The sequence below is a fragment of the Pyricularia grisea genome, chromosome I (assembly GCF_004355905.1).
Source record: "Pyricularia grisea strain NI907 chromosome I, whole genome shotgun sequence".
NCBI lineage: Eukaryota > Fungi > Ascomycota > Sordariomycetes > Magnaporthales > Pyriculariaceae > Pyricularia > Pyricularia grisea.
In genome coordinates, this window is record NC_044973.1 from 4394059 (window position 1) to 4412422 (window position 18364).

An 18364-nucleotide genomic window follows, 5' to 3' on the forward strand; every position below is an offset into this window, starting at 1 on the left:
CCTGATATGGTACCGTACCCTAGTTAGGGACAGCAGCCTGCCGCGCCAAGACAAAAATTTCGCGACTACAAGCTACCGCGCGGGAGACCGGGGCAAGAGGGCTCCTCAATTACAGCAACCGTCGACATCAACACTTTGTCAATCAGAACCATAACGACTGACCAGGAGCCCAGCAACCAGAGCAAACCTCAAGCCCTGGGTAAAACCGACAGGAAAACAAAGCAAATATTGCAGTTTCGCCGCTGTCTCGGCGACCAAACAAATCACAATGGCGGGCGGTGCGATGAGATACCGGACGCTGGGCCGGAGTTCAGCACACCGTCAAGCCCTCCTCCGTAACCTTGTCACATCCCTCATCAAGCAGGAGCAAATACATACGACATGGCACAAGGCAAAGGAGGCACAGCGTCTGGCCGAACATGTGATAACGCTGGCAAAGAAGAACACCGATTCGAGCAAGAGGGATGCAATGGCCATTCTTTACGTAAGTCGACAGCAGAACAAAATACAACTCTTTGGGAGGATACTTTGTCACATAAAGCTTCCCCAGGAGCATTTGGCCTTCTGTAGCAGTGTGATGATTTCTGACCATCTCAAACTCCTGCAACAAAACAGTCACCACACGAACATATCGACAAGCTCATGAACGACCTCCGCGAGCGCTACCAGCACCGCGAGGGTGGCTATACCCGTGTCCTGCGCACCGAGCCCAAGAACAAGTACGACCAGGGTGAATCTGCTATCCTCGAGCTCGTCGATGGGCCCAAGGACATGCTGTATGCCATAACGGCTGCCGCCGTGGCCAGGGACCGCGCTCTCGGCCGTCCTCACACGGCGCTGCTGCTGCACAACCTGGCCAAGGTCACTCGCTTCCGCGGCGAAAACGCAAAGGCGGAATTCGAGGCCATGGTTGAGCGCATGGCAGCGTTGGAACTGACCAAGGCCAGGAAGGCGGAGCCGCTGAGCAAGATGGGCCTGGCAGACTCATCCGACGTTCGGCCAAGCGCCTACCAGGTTGTTCCGAGGGTAGAGAAGACCTGGAGGTAAAAGAAATGATGGGAGATGTTTCGCTGTACGTGTGCATCTCGGTTCAGAGGTATCTTAATGCCATTAGAGACACACGTACGGATTCTTCGAATCCAGCGCCCCCCCTAAAAACCAGGGGGAGCTTGTACATTACAAAACTGTACTACTGCAACCTAAAAGCCCCTGGAGAATAGGTATATATACCAGGCATGTTATCAATACAACATCGGCTATTTTGATATTATTCTGGTACTAGCACCTTCGTTCTGCTTGCATCTTGACTCTAGACAAAATCAAACGTATCTCCCTTCTCATGTAGCATTTTGCCTACTCTTGGCGTCCCGACAACCCGTTCCAGCTTCATCACGTCGTATTTAGAAAACATGACTCTGACGCTTCCCTCCCCGGGCTCCAGCGTCATATCTTGTTCACTCCTGCTGAGACACCCGCCTGCAATCTCCCGGTAGAATACAGGGTTGTCGGGAAGCCCGTAGAAAATGACCCTCCGAACTCCACGTAGCTGGTGGCGCCAGAAGTGGTGGCAGCGCTCTGTGTACAATAGAACCTTCTGTCTTCCGGTGACAAAGTGCGACCTCGCCCTTGACGTCTCCGATACTTCTGTGTGCTCCGAGATGACACCAAAAGAAAGACTCTGTGCTGCGGGGGATGTTGCAAACCAGTTCCGCACTCTCACGAAGTCCATGTAAGAAGGGATGAATACCAAAGTGCCGGAGCTGTCCTTCACCCGCTTAGTCAGGGATGGGACAACGGCCTTGGTGAAGTACTCGAAACGTGCATCTGGGTCCGCGATGATGGTCTGGGCGTCAAAGCGGGAAAAGGTCTGCTTGACCTTGACCCCCAGCTGCTGAATGACGCCCTGGTGGTCTGGTTGTATCCTAACTTTTCCTTGCCAGTTGTGACAATGAACCCGCATCACCTCGGAAAGGTCTGGATTATTAAAGCTGGACAGCACCACCGTCTGCCGGTAATTCTTCGATTGGCCATCCAAATACCAACTGCGAATACGGCTAAAGTCGGCACCGTGGGCTTCCTTGGGCTGCCGGTTCAGGTGCTCGAAGATGTGTTCAACGTGCTCCCAGTTCTGCATTAGGATAGCGTCGGCCTGGTCCATTATGACAATCTCGATGGAACTCAGGAAGTCATGGTCCAGATTCTTCTCCTCTGCCGAGCCCATGGCCATTCTCAGGCCGAGAGGGCTAGCGAGAAGTATGTCCGAGTTGTAAAATTGAGAGAAGTATTTGATCGTCTTTCGAGTGAACTTGACGCCAAGACGGAACATATCGTCGGCGTTTCCCTCAAAAAGGTCCCTAAAGTCTGCGGGTTTGTCGCTGGAAAACTTTTGCTTCTCCTTTGTTACATACGAGTCGTCGAAGCGTTTTCTATTCTCCTGTTGGTCTGCTTCCGTGAGAGAACATATCATCTCTATCATCTTTGCGCACGAGTTCCGAGTCGGGAGCAGCATGAGAACCTTGGGTCGCGTGAATCCTTGATCTCGGAATTCAAGATCTTGGTCTGCACTCTCCTTGGCGAGCTTTGCGCTGTTCTTGATGACCCGGTCTCGAGTTCTATGGATGGGGGAATGGTGAGTGTTTATCCTGTACTTGGATCAGGGCCGTTCAACGAAGTAGACTCACTTGAAAATATGGTTCAAGGCATGAAGACAGACAAGCCGTCTCAGGTTTTCACCGTTAGCCACCGTCCTTTGACAGTAAAGTGTATCGTAATACTGAAACAGTGGCCCAGCCAGGGCCTGCTCAGATGCGTCGAACTGCGGCCGTTGAGACGTGATGGATTCTTTAAGTTTTGGCTTGAGGATTAGTGTTGCGGGATTTGTGACAGGCACAGGCCCCGATAAAATGTCTGATGCCTCCTTTTGCTTTGGCAACGTCAATACCGTCCTCGCCGATTTTGAAGGAAGCCTCTTGGAAACCCATTCATTATTGGTGATGGATTTTATCCTTTCAGCAACCTCGGCTTCATCTGGGTTTGCAAAGTGAGAGTTGAAGGAATCTGTAAGATCTTTCTCATCCTCGTCTTCAGAGCTTTCCTGTTCCATGATTTCATCATGGTCATCCTCAGGCTCATCGACGAGATCAGCGTCCCTATCCGCATCGCCCGGCGCATCTTCATCCGCCGAGGAACCTTCGCTTGAGTCGTCGTCCCCCGATTCTTCACTATCGTTTTCCTCATGATCTAGCTTTCGTCGTTTGACGCTAGAACCCTCAGACAGACTGCGTAACAGTGCCATATATGGCCGAGTTGGGGCCTCTTCTGCGACACTCTCATCAGAGCTCTCTGAGTCTGAGACATCGGAATCTTCTTCTTCTTCTTCTGAAAGAGACTCTTCTTCAGATTCCCTGTTGAAGAAATTAGCTCCAGTTTCTGCAGGTCAGAAGAGCGCAAAGATACAAAAAGATTGAAAATCTGCATTTTCTTGTGTATGTCTTGATTGTTTCATGTATTGTAGACATAAAAAAAAATATAAAAAAATAAAAGCCATCTTACTCTTTTTTATCCTCAACTCGAGAACTGTCAAATCTTGGCCGTTTCCCGAAGCGATTAACGCCTCCTCGTCCCCTACCTCGTCCCCTACCGCGAGAACCGCCACCTCTGAACGAACCTCCCCGACTGCCACCACGGCCTCGTGGACCCATGCTGGCTGGCAATTTGGCTGGGCTGTAGCCGATATGAACAAGATTGATTTGAAAGTGAAATAGTGTAACAAAACAAACCGACGATTGACAAAGGAAACGTGACCAAGGTATGATGCTCCCTGAGAAAACTGCCTGTCTTACAAGCCCCTTGTACGTCAATCCGAAAAAAGTAAAGAGAAATATAAAAAAAAATAAAAAGTTGCCCGGATAAAAAGACACCCATCTTATCGCAAAGCGCCAAGTGCTCTTATCAAACTGCACACAACCTTGCCTACCTAACCACCCCCCACCATGCCGTCGTGCCCCACTCCCCACCAACACCACCAAAACGAAATTTCGTGTGGAAATTCAACTGGCCGTGAAGAGCATACCCGGCCGGCGAAGATTCGATACTGGACCCCTCCCCTCCGACGACCGCACACCCCCCGGAACAAAGAGCTTTTGTTCAGCGCCGTACATCCTACCGGTGACCGTCGCTGTCGTCGTCGCAATCCGTCAAACCTCGGGGGAGAGACAGACAGACACCTCCATATAACACATACATTACAACAACAGCATCCCACAAAAAAGGCATCGGCAAATAAGCATCGCACAAACAACAACCAACCACCCACCATGGCGGTCGATCAGGATGACTTCCTCCACCTCTCCAAGCCGCTCGCGCCGTCGGCCGTCGGCTTCAACGCCAATGTTGCCCCCCTCACAGTCACCATCCAGCCGCAGGCCATCCTGTCAATACTAGACCACGCCGTGCGCCGCGACATCCGCGACACCCAGGCCACGCGCGTCATCGGCGCCCTCGTCGGCGTCCGCTCCGAAGACGGCACCGATGTCGAGGTCCGCAGCACCTTCGCCATCCCCCATACTGAGAATGAGGATCAGGTTGAGGTCGATGTCGAGTACCAGAAGAACATGCTGGCCCTGACGCTCAAGGCTTCACCCCGCGAGTCCCTTCTCGGGTGGTACACCACCAGCCACGAGCTCAATTCCTTCTCGGCACTGATCCAGAACTTCTTCGCCAGTCCCGAGACGGGCACCTTCCCCCACCCGGCCGTTCACCTGACCATGAGCACTGATCCGGGCGCTGACATCGAGCCGAGGTGCTACATCAGCGCCCCAGCCGCCGTGAGCCCGGACCGTGCCGCCGAGTCGTGTTTCTTCATCCAGGTCCCGCACCGCACACCCCCGACCAACGAGTCGGACCGCGCCGCCCTCGAGGCCATCGCCGCCGGCAAGGACGACGAGGCCCGCACCGCCCCCGTGCTGTCTGATGTCGAGGCCCTCGCTCGCTCACTCGAGCAGACCATCGACATGCTGGACCGCACGTCCGAGTATGTCGGTTCCGTCTTGGACGAGGAGCGCGAGCCCTCGCACGCTCTTGGACAGTACCTCATGAACAACCTGTCGCTGGCCCCCAAGGTTGACAGCGTCAGCATCGAGCACGACTTCAACAACCACATCCAGGACGTCCTGATGGTTTCGTATCTGACCAACACCATCCGCACCCAGGTCGACCTGGCCCAGCGCCTGGCCCTGGCCAACCTTACCGACAAGGATGAAAAGAAGGAAGGCGAGGATGGAAAGGCTGAGCGTGGAGGCGGAGGTCGTGGCGGCCGTGGCGGGAAGCGTGGCGGTGGCCGTGGTGGTGGTCAGCAAAGGGAACCGAGGGAGCCAAGAGAGCCTAGGGAGCCTAGGGAGCCTAGGGAGAGTGGCGAGTAGATGGAAATTGCCGTGTGTTGATATAGACTAAAATCAAGCTTCATTTTGTGGTTCGCGCCAGCTATGACAGTGCCGCTCAGGTACACTGGCTTCGGCTTGGACGCTGTAAAGGCATTGATTTTGGCATGAGAGGCCATGAAGACGCGACAACGAACGAAGACGTGTGTTGGGCTACCCAAAAGAATTAGAGTTAGCATAGCACTTCTCAACAGGGTTGATAACGGCGTTTATGGTAACTGAATGAGGAAAAAAAAAGTACGATCGAATATTACCACATTAGCAATTGGCAAGGTTACCAAGCAGTCAAGTCACGAGTATCACATTAGTCGTGGAGGCTCCGATTCCTCAGTTCAGCCAGGCTGATGCTTGAATACTTTTGTCATATTTGTCCCGGAACAACCGGTCTAGAGTAATTGTCTTTTATTTTCTTGTTGGCTTTTTAAAACATGATCTCTCCTTTTGAGATGCACGCAGTCCAACCAGACCAGCTCTCCTGGCCCGTATTCATCGCCCGCTAGCCAACCTGTAGATCCCTATTTAAACTCCGTCATGCTCCCGTAATTTAACTGCAAATAGCAATGCCCGCCATGTGCGCCACGAAACATTATTCTTTTGGTTTTCATCAAAATACGCTCCATGTCTGATCCAAGCTTCTCCGCTCGAGGAGAAATTCCACCACGCTGTTCCTATCCTACTAGGTTGATGGCTTCTGCGGCAGCGTGGATGGATTACCATACGTGGGCAGATGACTGAACGTGGTGGTGGGCCCAACGGAGTGGCTCTGGCCCATTGGGTGCTTGTTTGGCATACGCTGTGAAACATTGTGAACTTGTTGGGGAGGATGCGGGAGGTGAAGTCCAGGAGGCTGATGCTGGAGTGGATATATTGGCTGTTGGGGCAGTTGTTGGGTCATAGTTGGCGGCTGCATTTGCGGCATTACCGGGTAGTGCTGAGACATGGAGTTGTTCGAGCCTTGCCTCATCATGGTAAATCCATTAGCCATCCCAACATATTGAGTTGGATGGGCGCCTGTGGACTGTTGACCATAATGCATGGGTGAGGGTGCGCTCATCATGGGACTGCCCGCCTGAGGCGCCGAGTTAGGACCCGCAAACGGTCCACTGGGAGCAGGCACTACGGGGCCATGTGGCATGGACATCGGTGCCGGTCCCGTCCCTGGAATGAAGGATTGGGTCTTGGGGTTGAACCCGTGCCTGTTGTAACTCCCGGGTATTGGGTGCTGACTCTTCGGGTCATGTGGGTTGGTATGGCATGGCAACTGGCCGTATGGATACGGGATGCTCGGATTTGGGGCAGGCCCCGGCACAGGAGCCGGCGTGGCAACTGATGCGGGCATCGAAGTAGGCCCCGACGGCAAGGGTCGACCTAGATAGGGAGCCTGAGGCTGTTGGCCGTTGAATTGTTGATGAGGCCAAGGCTGAGGAGACATGCCCTGTGCTAAGTTGGAGTAGGAATTACCAGGCTGGGCTTGAGCTTGCGCCGGGTATCTTCCGGCGTTCAGCTGAGCGCTCGAGTTCTGCAAGGAAATATTAGTCGGTTGTGATTTCTACGACGGTTTTCTGAGCCACTCTGTATCACTTACCGCTGGTGGATGTGCATAAGGTGGACCGTAGCCGCCTGGGGTCATCGGCGTTGTGTAGGGCTGGCCAGATGACACATACATGGGAGCGTAGGACGGCTGAGGAGGCTGCTGCTGTGGTGTATATGGCGCACCGTTGCCCCCTACAGGCACGTGAACTGGAGCCCACATGTGAGGTTGGTGGGGGTGAGTATAGTAAGGAGTATACAGCGAACGCGAATCAAAGCTCTCTGAGTCGTCTCGCCTTTGCTTTGCAGTCTTTCCCCTTTTACCCAGTGCAGACTTATCCCTCGCGGATACCGAGCTTGCCCTGGATACTCCAGTACTGTCCTCATTATCTGAACGAATTTTGTCAGCATATCGAAGTTTTCACGACTGAATGGACTTTTTTCTGACTTACCAGGGCTAGATGTCTCCGTCTCTGCCGTGGTACCGAAGATCCTGAGCCTTGCCTTGTTGTAGGCTTCTTCGCGTTCCTCACGGGTAAGCCTGTAGCAAGAGTCAGCACACGAGTGGGGGAAAATTATGGATCGGTAAATGAACCGGAATGGCGTACTTCTGATTTGTGTTGGCGTTCTTATCCTTGGAATCGCTTCCATCTTCCGACGTTGGTTTCGATGGCCCAGCGCTTGCGGGGGCCGAATCACCCTCCTCACCACGGCGCATGATCTTCCGCGGCAACATAGCAGGAGGAGGAGTGCTGCTGGCCGACTCATTTGCGGCAGCGATGCTCTGTAGCGAAGGGGGGACACGACAAAACGGTGTTCGGTAAATGCGCACTGCCCCTGCAACTGCTTCAAAAGAATGCGTCATATGATAATAGTCCGCAAGCTTGTGGGTTAGCAACCGACAAAACGAATTGCACGGCGGCAGATCCATGAACGGCTCCCTGAGTTTCAACGTCAGTCTATGATTCGAGGCTCCTGATTGATCTTTTTTTTTTTTTTTTTTTTTTTTTTAAAAAAACGCAGATGCTTACTTTGAATCCTGGACAAACTCTATCACCTCCTTCTCCAAACGCAAGAGAAAGATGCGGTCTTTTGAGGACTTCATTGCCTCCAAAAGCTTCTCGTCCGGGTTTTGGCTATAAAAACCGTTAAAGGACTCCTGGTTAGCCTGGGTGGTTGCCAGCGAATTGACTCCACTGGCTGCAGATGGCAGTTCGCATGCGCCGCCGTCAGGAGTACTGGCCACGCCTCGAGGCTGTACCGCGGACGCAGAGTGCGGCGCGATGGCCCTTGGGGGCATATCGCCTATTTGAATGGTTCGTAAACGACCGGCAACGTCGGATCCCATGCGTGAATTGGCAATCTGTGAACCACGGATTGAAAATGCATCGTCTTCGTCGGCTGCAGCTTTTACGCTAGCACTGTCGTCGGGTCTCAGAGATTCCTTCTCGTCAAGCACGTTGAATGTCGTACCAGATGTGATGCTCTTTCCGTCCAAGCTTGGCGGTTTGGTGCCAAATTCTGAGTTAGAGTCTGCCTTCTGAGAGACCACGTCCGAAGGCGTCTGGCTGTTACCAACCGCGCTCGATTGCTCTGTTGATGTTGAGCCAGAACCATTAACAACAAGACTCGGTGGCTTTACTCCCAGCTTCAAGTTTGTCAGACCTTGAACAACCTTGTCATCCACAGCGTCTTTCTCCACGGGTGGTGACTGTATTTCATATCCATCACCCATCACACTACCAAGACTATTGTTCATAGGCAGCCTGGAGGGGTTTGTGGTAGAAATTGCCATCTTGGGCTCAACTGAAGGTTTCCCGTGCGAAGGCATAACCTGTCGGGCCCCATTCGTTTCGGCTTCCTTCGGAGAAGCCACAACCTGTGGTAAACGTTAGTTATGAAATCTCAAGTTGGTCTAGCAGACAAGACCAGCATAATGAAGTGACAATCCCTACACTAGCAAATGAAAGTTTCTTGATCCCGGACATCGTCTGTAACACAGGAGCTGATGTCATGCTAACTTCGAGCTGCACCTTCAAGATTTCAAGTAGAGGAAGTAGTCCGCAACGCAAACCGTGCCAATATGGTTTCAGGAGTCGAGGTCGCTTAAGACCTGTTGGAAAATAGGTAACACTAGACAACTGTAAGGAGATGGACAGTCGGCGTTGGCCTTGGTATAAATCGAGAAGCTGGAAGAATCAAGACGGTCCGCGGGGAAAGTTGACACAGGCAATCATCGTTGTAAGGTCTTAGCCATTATAACGGACGGGGACTGTCTCGGGAGGTCTTTCGATGCGACTCGCAGAGAGCCCAATTCGACGGTGGATGTTTTCGTTCACTAGGCGCCGTTTCGCAGAGGTTGAATTGAATGTTCAAGGAAAGGCCAGGCTGGAGTTACTGCTCGCTCCAGGTTCTGTTTGGGAAAGACTTGGTCCGGACACTTGGAGATGAGCGTCAGTATGCGCGGCTGACGAGAAGATGATTTTTGCAGGTTGGGCTGTTCTAGGGTTGCGGACGCATGGCCTGCATGGATGGCATGCTGTGATGTGGATGGACCGGCCAAGCCAAGCGTCACACAGCAGACAGGCAGGCAGTCGAGAATAAAGAAAGTACTTGAGGTGTCTTACCCCAAGGCAGCGATGATTGCTGGCAACCACTGCACAGTTGACACTCGGCGACAAGACTGACAGTTCCGTTTTCTATTCCAAGTGTCGCTGCAGGAGCATGCGACTGCAATTCGTAGATGCAGTTGACCGACAGGACGTCGGAGACGAAGTTGGGAAATAAAGGCTTTGACTGGATGTCCCGAATTTTGGCGACTGGCTGGCTTACGTTACCGTTGAACGCCTCTGTAGCACATACGCACGCGGAGTGGTGGTTGCGGCGCAATTGCGGATGATCAAAGTAGCCAGATTCTGGGTGCGTCGGAGCTGGTTTCCATGTCCTCTCGTTGGCGAAACCGGTTCGGAATACTAATGACGGTCAACCCGGGTTGCCTTGCTTATGAACCGTGCAGTGATCGTAGATTTCTTTCTGAAAGGCCGGTGTCGTCGGATTAGTCGATGGGGTCGGGGCTGCACCTCGCGGCAGTGGTGGCATAGGATTTCTCCACCACCTTGGTTAGTCGGCAAAATCAGTACCTCACGCGGTGTTGTGTTGGAACTTGGAAAACAAGGCTGGGTCACGTGGTGATTGCCCGGCCCACCTTAGCACCACTCAGTCAGTAGTACCTTACGCAACAGTGCATTGTCAGGTACGTGTGATACCTCATCTGTCTGGAGCTGCCTAGGTACCTAGGTAACCATAATATCATCATCGCAGGTCCTAGATTCATTAACTACCTACCCACCATACCTACTCAGGGTCCTCAACCTGAAATAAGCAGTCCTGTAGCGTTGACATTTTAAAGCTGCGATTTGCCCCAAGGCTAAGACTAAAGAAAAAAAAGTTACATCTTGTCCAATCTACGTCGACACTATGTATCGTCGTGGGGGAGGACGCGTGGGCCCGTCCAAAACAACTCCCGCAAACACTCAATGCCAAAAATGCTTGAAAAGAGATAAGTATTCGCTATTTCATCTTTTGTTGACAAATCTTTCAGGCTGACCTCCTTAGAACGTCATTATTCGTTTGAATGCAAGGCCGCGCCTCAAGAAAGGCCGTACGTGCCGCGTCCATCGCGCACCCAACAGCTGCTGAATCCCAAACTACGCCCAGAACTCTCAAATGATACGCCGGAGTTCCTTGAGAAAAAGTATGAACTGGCTCCCATCAAATTATTTCTAATTAGTGATGAATACTAATGCTGTATAGAACCGGTGTTGCCGATGCCGAACTGGCAAAAAGAGCAGCCCAGAGGGAAAGTGAGTCGCAGGGGCGTCGATTGAGGAACGACGACGACAAGGAACCGGAGTCGGGGACTTCTGGGGCTCGTAGCACACAGAACCGCAGGAGGTCCCGCTCGTATGATTCCACCCCCTCTGGCAGGTCGATGTCTCCCGCATCACCCAAACCTGGGCGTGAATCCATGTCGCCGCAGCGGGCAGAAGCGGCACCTATTCAAAGACGATCGGACTCGCCCAGGTCTGATCGTAGCTACTCCAGGAGCTTGAGCAGATCGCTGTCTCCGGTATCACAGGAAGGGCGGCGTGGAGGTCAATACCGCGATGCTTCCCAACGCAGATATTCGTCACCAGAAAGACCGCCGCGTGAACCACAGCGACACAAATCGAATGGCCATAGAAAGGACGATGACTCAAAGGATCGATCTCGGTCTCCACGAAGATATGAAGATAGTCATCGTGGCCGCTTTGATGAAGGACGGAGACAACAATCGAGGTCACCCAGGAGAGAGCCCTCCATTGATGATAAGGGAGGAAGAGCTGGCAAGGCCCGGCAATACAGGGAGAGAGGGAATCAGTACTCAAGGCCGGATACAAGGAGAGAGTCATCACCTCTACGGTCGAGTCTCTCGTCACGAAGGGAGGGGGCACCGAGGGAGAGAAGCCTGAGCCCCTTTAGCAGGAGACTGGCGCTGACGCAGGCTATGAACCGATGATTACGGCGGATTGTGGGGCCAAAGGCTCGTGATCGGGTATCATTGGAATCAAACCAGAGGGTATAATAGGCAGAGAGGCAAGATCGAGTATGGGGAGATTTTCGCAGGCATGGGAAAACCTGTGATTATGGTGGCTTGGACCGTGGTCAAATCAAATCAGCCTCTCTTTCCCTACGACGTTCCACTTCCTCCTCCTGTTCTCGTAACCGCAAACCCTCAACCAACGCCGCGCCGTCAATCTCGCCGGACCCATCACCTGAGGCCGACCCGACGGCGGCGCCAGCTACAGGAGCCTTCTTAGCAGACAATCTCTCCCTGACCAGCCTTGCAATCGCATTGTCCGTGCGCACATTGAGTACCTCCATCTTTTTGTCTAGCTCCCGCTTTAAATCCCAGTTTGGTTTTTTCGGTTGTAGTTTAAAGAGGTCGATGCCCTTATCGTTAGCCTCATCCTCTTTAGCCTGCTGCCGAATCTCAGCCTCAACTTCGGCTGCCTGCTCCTCCAATGTTGGTTGGTCCATGCTCTCTGTAGGTGCATTCTCGAATCCCAGCTTGGGTCCTCGTGTCTCTGGGTCATAATTGCGGCCCGACAAGTGCAGCCGCGCAACATCCTTTTCTGGTGGACTTGCTGAGCGCCGCGCTGTTGTCTTTGATGACGATTGCTGATGTTCGGTTGATGTTGATGTTGTCGGCTCGGAATCGAAGTTGTTTTCATCGGGTTCTGGCTGCTTCCGTTTAAGAGACTTGAGTTTGGCTAGACGGGCTTTCCGCTCGTCGGCAGCTGCGCTGAGTGAGGCGTGTGAAGACATAATTCTTTGAGACGGGGAGTTTGAGTGGTAGATGTCCCTCACAATGCTGAAGGAGGCGCAATTCTGTCGCAAGTAAATTCAAAATGAACTCTGTTCTTTCGGGGGCCTGTAACTACCGCTGCCAGCCTTGAGCTCTTTGGTTGCTGGTGTTTGTCTCGTTTTTTTTTTTTTTTTTTTCCCCTTTGATCTTAAAGATGCCGGGCAAGAATGGTGAGGTTGGTACACACCTAAGGTACTTTAGCCATCTGCAGATTGGGTGGAGCGTGAATGTCGTGCCACGGTTGACGCGACGCTGCAGTTAGGTGGTTCTTATCGATAAATCAATCAGCTAAACTGGTTGGAAATTTGAAATTTTGCATGCTCCTGAACCGCGTACTATGGTCAGAGCCTGGTGGGTCTCGAGCCCTTGTCAACGTCCACCTTGTTGCAAGACTTTGACGGTTGGCTTCACTCCTCCTAGGACTGAAATGACAATGAGAAACTGGTCCCATGGCATGGCCTCCTAAAATATTTTCTGGGCACCTTGTAGTTGCCATGTTTATTCATGACTTTTGCTCTTTCACGCCAGATGCAGCGATGGCGGCACACGAGCCTCCCACTCCTGCGATGCACAAGCCCGCGTCTCATCGGACTACGGACGACTGAATATCAATCGCAAATATATTCCACGCTACCTCGTCTGTCCACCAGTATACGAGATGATACTTCGCGATCAAAGGTGCAGCACGTTTCGCCATTGCTGCAAGTACAAAACGCCCCAATTTCTCACCTCAGTGACCAAACGCCAGAACACGCTGGAGACAGTCTGCAGCTCTCCAAACAGTCGCCCCATGACCCGTTATCACAAAGTTCAAAGGCAGCTCCTCTGAGGAGGCGACGGTTGTACTGGCGCATCCAGTCGCGACGCAATGTTCAACTCCTTGAAGGCTCAGGTCCCTTGAATGATAGTCGTCGAGGCTTCTGGTCACCGCGAGTGTTTACCATCAAACCGATACGTCCTCGATATTATAAGACAATGAAAAGATTCAAGGCACGGAGAAAATTATATACCCTTTCTCACTACAAAAGCACTCAGGTTTTTCGCCAGTTACGCAAGACCAAGCTCTCGTCACGAGCCCGTCGCGCCAAGCTGGCTTTTATCTTGTGGAAGAGGGCAGTATCTCGTGCGACTGACTGGATGTATCGTCTCGCTCTGCCTACCAGCTCCAAGCCACTCAAGATAATCAGCCATTTGATGCTTCAGAAGACAATACCAGAGATTCGAGAAGAATGGAACCGGTTGATCGCTGGCAAGCGGATGACAAGCCGAAAACTGGGAGTGATACTGCTGCATACGCTCAAAATCAGCCGCGAATTCACGCTGCTGCTACTGGAGGCTATATTCCCATGCACTCGGTCGCGCCCCCCTAACTATATGATTGAAGACATACTATGTTTAACAATCCTGCGTTGGCACAAGATTAACAAGGATGAGCTGTCGGAATGGACGGCGCAAGAGCAACTGAGGGCGATTTCCAGGTGTCTCATGGTTGTTTTAAAACCTACTCCAGCAGGTGCCATACACATAAGGTACGATGCTACGACAATTCTCTTTCAAAACCTTGACGCCAACGACCTCGTGCCGATCTACAAACTTCTCACCATGCAAAAATACTACCTCGGCACCCAGAGCTTGTTGCATTTGGCCGATCGCTTTGCGAAGATGAATACTATGGAAGACAAGCTTCGAGCAGTTGGAATACTGGAGTACTTGGTCGCGGATCCCCGAAGAGTGTTCAACATCAACAATCCTGCTGGCGCGAGTGTTTGCACCTCGATCTTGAAAATCCACGGGCCCACCAAGTATGCTAGGCCCATTGAGCTTGCTCAGCGCCTGCTGGCGCTGGGGTTGCAACCCAACGCCCTCGTATACAACGATCTCATTGCCTTGATGTGGAGAAGTAGCGAGCTCAAAGCGGCATGGGCGATTTATCGCCAAATGACGGCGCAGATGGAGGTCAGGGACTGTCACACTTATACAGGCTTGATGCTCGGGTCTCTCAGGGCAGCTGATATTGAGTCTCTGGACCGGGCATTTGTGTTGGCTCTCGAACGCGAACTGCTTGAGCCCAAGGACTGGGGTGCTTTTCTCCACATTATTTGGTCGTGGCCAGCGTCAGATCATTCATATCCAGTCAAGATCGGTATAAACCGCCCGGCCAGATTTCGGCTCATGCTCCAGGCCTACTATCGTGTTTTTGACCTCGAGCCTCTCAAGTGCCTCATTGACATCCCGCGCAAGGCAGCTAGCCAATGGTTAGGGAGTACGGTGGACACCATACTTTCTGAAGGCATTTACCACCTAACTGAGGAGGGCTTTGTTCCCATCATCAATAGGATACCCAAACTATACAGATCAGGTCAACGCTTGAAGCCCACGAAGTATGTCCTGAGTCTAATGGCGTCCGCATATGTCAGGGGGCTGACCGAGCCCTTCAACGTCCTGGAGTTTTACATGCACTTTGACAAGCTGCTCAAGGACGGCGACCCACTCGTCACGGATCTCACGTACAATAATCCTAGCATTCATAACTCCATTATCAAGGCCTTGTCCTCATTCGACATGTCTCGGCCCGTCGCCTACGAAGTTCTGGGGGATATGCTCGAGGCCAACGGCGACGCTGCTCGCCAGCACGAGCGGCCAAAAAGCTCGGTGCCCCGCCCCAATGAGGTGACTTTCAACATGGCTATCAATGCGCTCATGTTCGACGGGCAGATCGAGGAAGCTGAGAACATGCTGCATGTGATGCGCAGCCAAGGTATTCCCCCCGATGCAGTCACTTGGACCATACTTGTTCGGGGCTATGCGCGGCTGCAGGACGTTGATGGAACGGTCAGATCCCTACAGCGTATGGAGCAGGAAGGGTTTCAAAGCGACGAGCGGACGATATCGGCCTTCAACATGCTGAGTGCCGGCAACCGGGAACTGGCGCTGTCGAAGATGGAGAGAGTGATTGAGGAAAACCGGAAGACACAGTTGTCACAGCTGTCTGGCGAGAGTTCTAGCAACTACGGCACAACCAGCGGCGGTAGTGATACAACGGATGCAGAGGTCTCTGACACGGTATTGGATGACCTACAACGGGAGATTGAAGACGATATCTTCAGGGGCAAATCAAGACCAAGTTTTACGGGCCATAGGAGGAAACGGAGAAGATAAACAGTATGTAAATCTATAGAAATCGGCGACCCGACAACCAAGGTTAGGCGGGGTGCCATAGACGGGATGCCAAGAACTATGTACATTACGCACATCAGGGGTTAGGTTCTGTAATTTGGGGGATTTGTATGGTTATAATGACATCGTGGGAGGGTGAATAAAAATCTAAATGTAATTTCAGTTCAAGATACATGATTAATCCTGGTGATTGCCAGAAACACATCGTCTATGGTATCCATCTGTGAGGTGAACGCCATACATGTGCAAGGCAAGTAGATGACTGTGCAGTGGCTGATCCTTTGTACCGGTACTTGGTTATCATGAAAGCTCCATAGGCATTCGGAACAACTTTGCACACCCGACAAGGCTGTCACACGGGTATTGGAAACAATGCGGCTCCGATTGGCCAATGCAGTAACGGCTTTGGCCGCCGATCCACACCAAACTCAGCACACGGGCGGGCTTGGATAACGAAGTTGCTTGTCCGAGAACCGCAAAAACAAAAAAGAGAAAAGTAATCGGCTGGGCCACCTTGGCAGTCAAATTTTCATCAGCTCCCGCTCCGTATTTCATTAGGTCTAGCCTGTGCGCTCTGTGCCTCTCTCTGTCGGCTGGATAGAGCAAGTGAGAGGTAGGGTTTTAACCACTCAGTTCCTTCCTGATCCTCAAAACTGCCTGCTCCATTTCATTGAAAATTTAACTTTCTTTGACTTTCTATCTTTATTTCGTTTCATGTCATAACCGCAATTGAGTCGACCCTTTCTCGACTCATTCAAACTGCCTGCCTACCTGGGTAAACTTCGCAAAGTAGCCCCACCACACCCGAACACCGAGGCAGGGGTCTAATCCCGCATTCGAGTCGCCACCCGAACTACCCGTCGCACTCCGACTTGAAGACAACGATAAAATACATAACCCCTAAGTACTTGAAAGCCGTGAGCCAATATTACCAGACTCGCCGCGAACCCATTCCATTTCACGCCACCCATTCCACACGACATTATTTTTTTTTTCTTTCAATAGGCTTGCCGACGTCGCCTTGTCGTCACGCAACACGTTTAAAAAAAAAAAAAAAATGTCGTTCTCTAGCCTTGTACAAGACCTCTCCCTCCGCGACGCCAACGGTGCACGCCGACGAGGCCTGCCGCGTGGAGACTCTTCCGCCTCCACCATTGACGATGGTGCTTCGCGGACCTCGCACATCTCGCGTGCCATGTCCTATGCCAGCACGGCGGCCACGAGCGTCAGCATCTCTGGAGACATCTCTAGCCAACTGCACGGCGGCTACAGCCACCCACTCGCCAGGTCATGGCAGGCCGAGAGGCAACTCACCAAGGTAGGTCTGGCGGTTCATACCATGATTGAAAGCTCATTAGACTAACACGGTAGAAATCATCCCTAGTCCATGCTTATCTACCCATTGTTCATCTCCGATAGCGACGACGAGGAAGTCCTCATCCCCTCTCTCCCGGACCAATACCGCCGCGGCATCAACAAGGTAATCCCATTCCTTGAATCTCTGGTGCACAAGGGTCTCCGTTCCGTCATTCTCTTTGGCGTGCCCATGCGTCCGGGAACCAAAGACGCTCTTGGCACATCAGCCGACGACCCTCAGGGCCCTGTCATGCGCAGCATCCGCGCCATTCGCCAGCGCTTTCCCCAGCTCTTCGTTGTTGCCGACGTTTGCTTGTGCGAGTACACATCTCATGGACACTGTGGCATTCTGCGGGATGACGGTAGCCTCAACAACCAGCTATCGGTAGACCGCATTTCGGACGTCGCCATCGCTTACGCCCGTGCCGGTGCTCATTGCGTTGCCCCTTCTGACATGAACGATGGCCGTATCCGTGCCATTAAGCTCAAGTTGATCGAGGAAGGGATCGCTCACAACACACTTCTCATGTCTTACGCCGCCAAGTTCTCGGGTTGTTTGTACGGGCCCTTCCGCGATGCTGCCGGCTCCGCCCCGAGCTTCGGCGACCGCAAGTGCTACCAGCTGCCCCACGGCGGTCGTGGGCTTGCCCGCAGGGCCATCATCAGAGACATCAACGAGGGTGCCGATGTTATCATGGTCAAGCCCGCCAGCCAGTACCTGGACATCATTAGTGATGCCAAGGATCTTGGTAAAGACCTTCCCATAGCAGCCTACCAGGTGAGCGGCGAGTATGCCATGATTCACGCCGCCGCAAAGGCTGGCGTGTTCGACCTGAAAACTATGGCTTTTGAGTCAACCGAGGGTATCCTGAGGGCCGGCGCGACTATCGTGGTCAGCTACTTTACTCCTGACTTCCTCGACTGGCTTGACAACTAAGCGCCTCGACGTGACGCGCATATGGTTTTTATGCATTTTCATTCTCTCCTCACATTTGATGATTTGCTTTGTATGCTTTTGATGAGGTTTCCATGACTGGGCGGATTATAATGGCATTGGGCGTTTTGGCTGGGGTGGACATGGCGTTCTTTTTATCGTTAATATATACTCGCGTTAGACAAAAGGCATATCTGTACTAGGAACATCGCTATGTCCTGCAAAGGAGTGATTTTCAAGTATCGACTACTCAGTTTTCTCATCGTCTGCGCACAACTTCTTTTGGTCTGCGAGCTCTACTATGACTAGTCTAGAATGAGCGCGCCCTCGCCACAGAGCTGATTTCCCGACGGTCTCAAGGTATCATATCGTCCTCGTTCACTCTTGGACTCCCTTATTACCTCCGCTGGTATTCATTCCTAGTTGGGTTCCTTATACCAATATTACCATCGCCATCCTTCCAAGGAGAGCGCAAGTGTCACATATGAACAACACAGGCCAGCTCTTGGCATGTTTCCAGAG

General features: G+C 52.3%; 9 protein-coding genes across 9 annotated transcripts; 6 read left to right on the plus strand and 3 right to left on the minus strand.

The window, feature by feature from the left end:
• The first annotated feature begins 75 nt into the window (after positions 1-75).
• Positions 76-1257, plus strand: PgNI_06383 (uncharacterized protein). The gene is made up of 2 exons (XM_031126407.1): positions 76-484; positions 616-1257. The coding sequence occupies exons 1-2, from the start codon at positions 269-271 to the stop codon at positions 1045-1047; spliced, it is 648 nt and encodes a 215-aa protein (XP_030983141.1). The 5' UTR covers positions 76-268; the 3' UTR covers positions 1048-1257.
• On the minus strand, positions 1256-3997 carry PgNI_06384 (uncharacterized protein). The gene is made up of 3 exons (XM_031126408.1): positions 3553-3997; positions 2682-3404; positions 1256-2612 (listed from the first exon to the last, which is right to left on the minus strand). Exons 1-3 carry the CDS (start codon positions 3699-3701, stop codon positions 1310-1312), a joined length of 2175 nt encoding a protein of 724 aa, XP_030982313.1. The 5' UTR covers positions 3702-3997; the 3' UTR covers positions 1256-1309.
• Positions 3998-4316: 319 nt separating this feature from the next.
• PgNI_06385 (uncharacterized protein) lies at positions 4317-5420 on the plus strand (the record flags this gene model as incomplete). The annotated part of the gene is made up of 1 exon (XM_031126409.1): positions 4317-5420. One exon carries the CDS (start codon positions 4317-4319, stop codon positions 5418-5420), a length of 1104 nt encoding a protein of 367 aa, XP_030982314.1.
• A 376-nt stretch (positions 5421-5796) lies between these two features.
• PgNI_06386 (uncharacterized protein) lies at positions 5797-10036 on the minus strand. Its single transcript, XM_031126410.1, has 7 exons — positions 9596-10036; positions 8924-9408; positions 8000-8847; positions 7577-7909; positions 7421-7509; positions 7024-7358; positions 5797-6957 (listed from the first exon to the last, which is right to left on the minus strand). The coding sequence occupies exons 2-7, from the start codon at positions 8981-8983 to the stop codon at positions 6115-6117; spliced, it is 2508 nt and encodes an 835-aa protein (XP_030983143.1). The 5' UTR covers positions 8984-9408; positions 9596-10036; the 3' UTR covers positions 5797-6114.
• A 211-nt stretch (positions 10037-10247) lies between these two features.
• PgNI_06387 (uncharacterized protein) lies at positions 10248-12546 on the plus strand. Its single transcript, XM_031126411.1, has 2 exons — positions 10248-10722; positions 10782-12546. Exon 2 carries the CDS (start codon positions 10960-10962, stop codon positions 11524-11526), a length of 567 nt encoding a protein of 188 aa, XP_030983145.1. The 5' UTR covers positions 10248-10722; positions 10782-10959; the 3' UTR covers positions 11527-12546.
• On the minus strand, positions 11673-12335 carry PgNI_06388 (uncharacterized protein; the record flags this gene model as incomplete). The annotated part of the gene is made up of 1 exon (XM_031126412.1): positions 11673-12335. The coding sequence occupies one exon, from the start codon at positions 12333-12335 to the stop codon at positions 11673-11675; it is 663 nt and encodes a 220-aa protein (XP_030982308.1).
• Positions 12547-13350: 804 nt separating the features above from the next.
• PgNI_06389 (uncharacterized protein) lies at positions 13351-15534 on the plus strand (the record flags this gene model as incomplete). Its single annotated transcript, XM_031126413.1, has 1 exon — positions 13351-15534. One exon carries the CDS (start codon positions 13351-13353, stop codon positions 15532-15534), a length of 2184 nt encoding a protein of 727 aa, XP_030982309.1.
• Positions 15535-15762: 228 nt separating this feature from the next.
• PgNI_06390 (uncharacterized protein) lies at positions 15763-16005 on the plus strand (the record flags this gene model as incomplete). Its single annotated transcript, XM_031126414.1, has 2 exons — positions 15763-15806; positions 15870-16005. The coding sequence occupies 2 exons, from the start codon at positions 15763-15765 to the stop codon at positions 16003-16005; spliced, it is 180 nt and encodes a 59-aa protein (XP_030982430.1).
• A 100-nt stretch (positions 16006-16105) lies between these two features.
• Positions 16106-18094, plus strand: PgNI_06391 (uncharacterized protein). Its single transcript, XM_031126415.1, has 2 exons — positions 16106-16870; positions 16937-18094. The coding sequence occupies exons 1-2, from the start codon at positions 16610-16612 to the stop codon at positions 17843-17845; spliced, it is 1170 nt and encodes a 389-aa protein (XP_030982429.1). The 5' UTR covers positions 16106-16609; the 3' UTR covers positions 17846-18094.
• The last annotated feature ends 270 nt before the right edge of the window (positions 18095-18364 follow it).

Coding starts and splice junctions, on each gene's coding strand:
- PgNI_06383 (XM_031126407.1), top strand. CDS start 269: ATGGCGGGCGGTGCGATGAGATACCGGACGCTGGGCCGGAGTTCAGCA. Junction 485..615: donor ATGCAATGGCCATTCTTTAC/GTAAGTCGACAG, acceptor GCAACAAAACAG/TCACCACACGAACATATCGA.
- PgNI_06384 (XM_031126408.1), bottom strand. CDS start 3,701: ATGGGTCCACGAGGCCGTGGTGGCAGTCGGGGAGGTTCGTTCAGAGGT. Junction 3,405..3,552: donor CGAGTTGAGGATAAAAAAGA/GTAAGATGGCTT, acceptor TTTCTTCAACAG/GGAATCTGAAGAAGAGTCTC. Junction 2,613..2,681: donor GCCTTGAACCATATTTTCAA/GTGAGTCTACTT, acceptor CCCCATCCATAG/AACTCGAGACCGGGTCATCA.
- PgNI_06386 (XM_031126410.1), bottom strand. CDS start 8,983: ATGACATCAGCTCCTGTGTTACAGACGATGTCCGGGATCAAGAAACTT. Junction 8,848..8,923: donor AGAAACTTTCATTTGCTAGT/GTAGGGATTGTC, acceptor CGTTTACCACAG/GTTGTGGCTTCTCCGAAGGA. Junction 6,958..7,023: donor CTTATGCACATCCACCAGCG/GTAAGTGATACA, acceptor ATTTCCTTGCAG/AACTCGAGCGCTCAGCTGAA.
- PgNI_06387 (XM_031126411.1), top strand. CDS start 10,960: ATGTCTCCCGCATCACCCAAACCTGGGCGTGAATCCATGTCGCCGCAG.
- PgNI_06391 (XM_031126415.1), top strand. CDS start 16,610: ATGTCGTTCTCTAGCCTTGTACAAGACCTCTCCCTCCGCGACGCCAAC. Junction 16,871..16,936: donor CCGAGAGGCAACTCACCAAG/GTAGGTCTGGCG, acceptor AATCATCCCTAG/TCCATGCTTATCTACCCATT.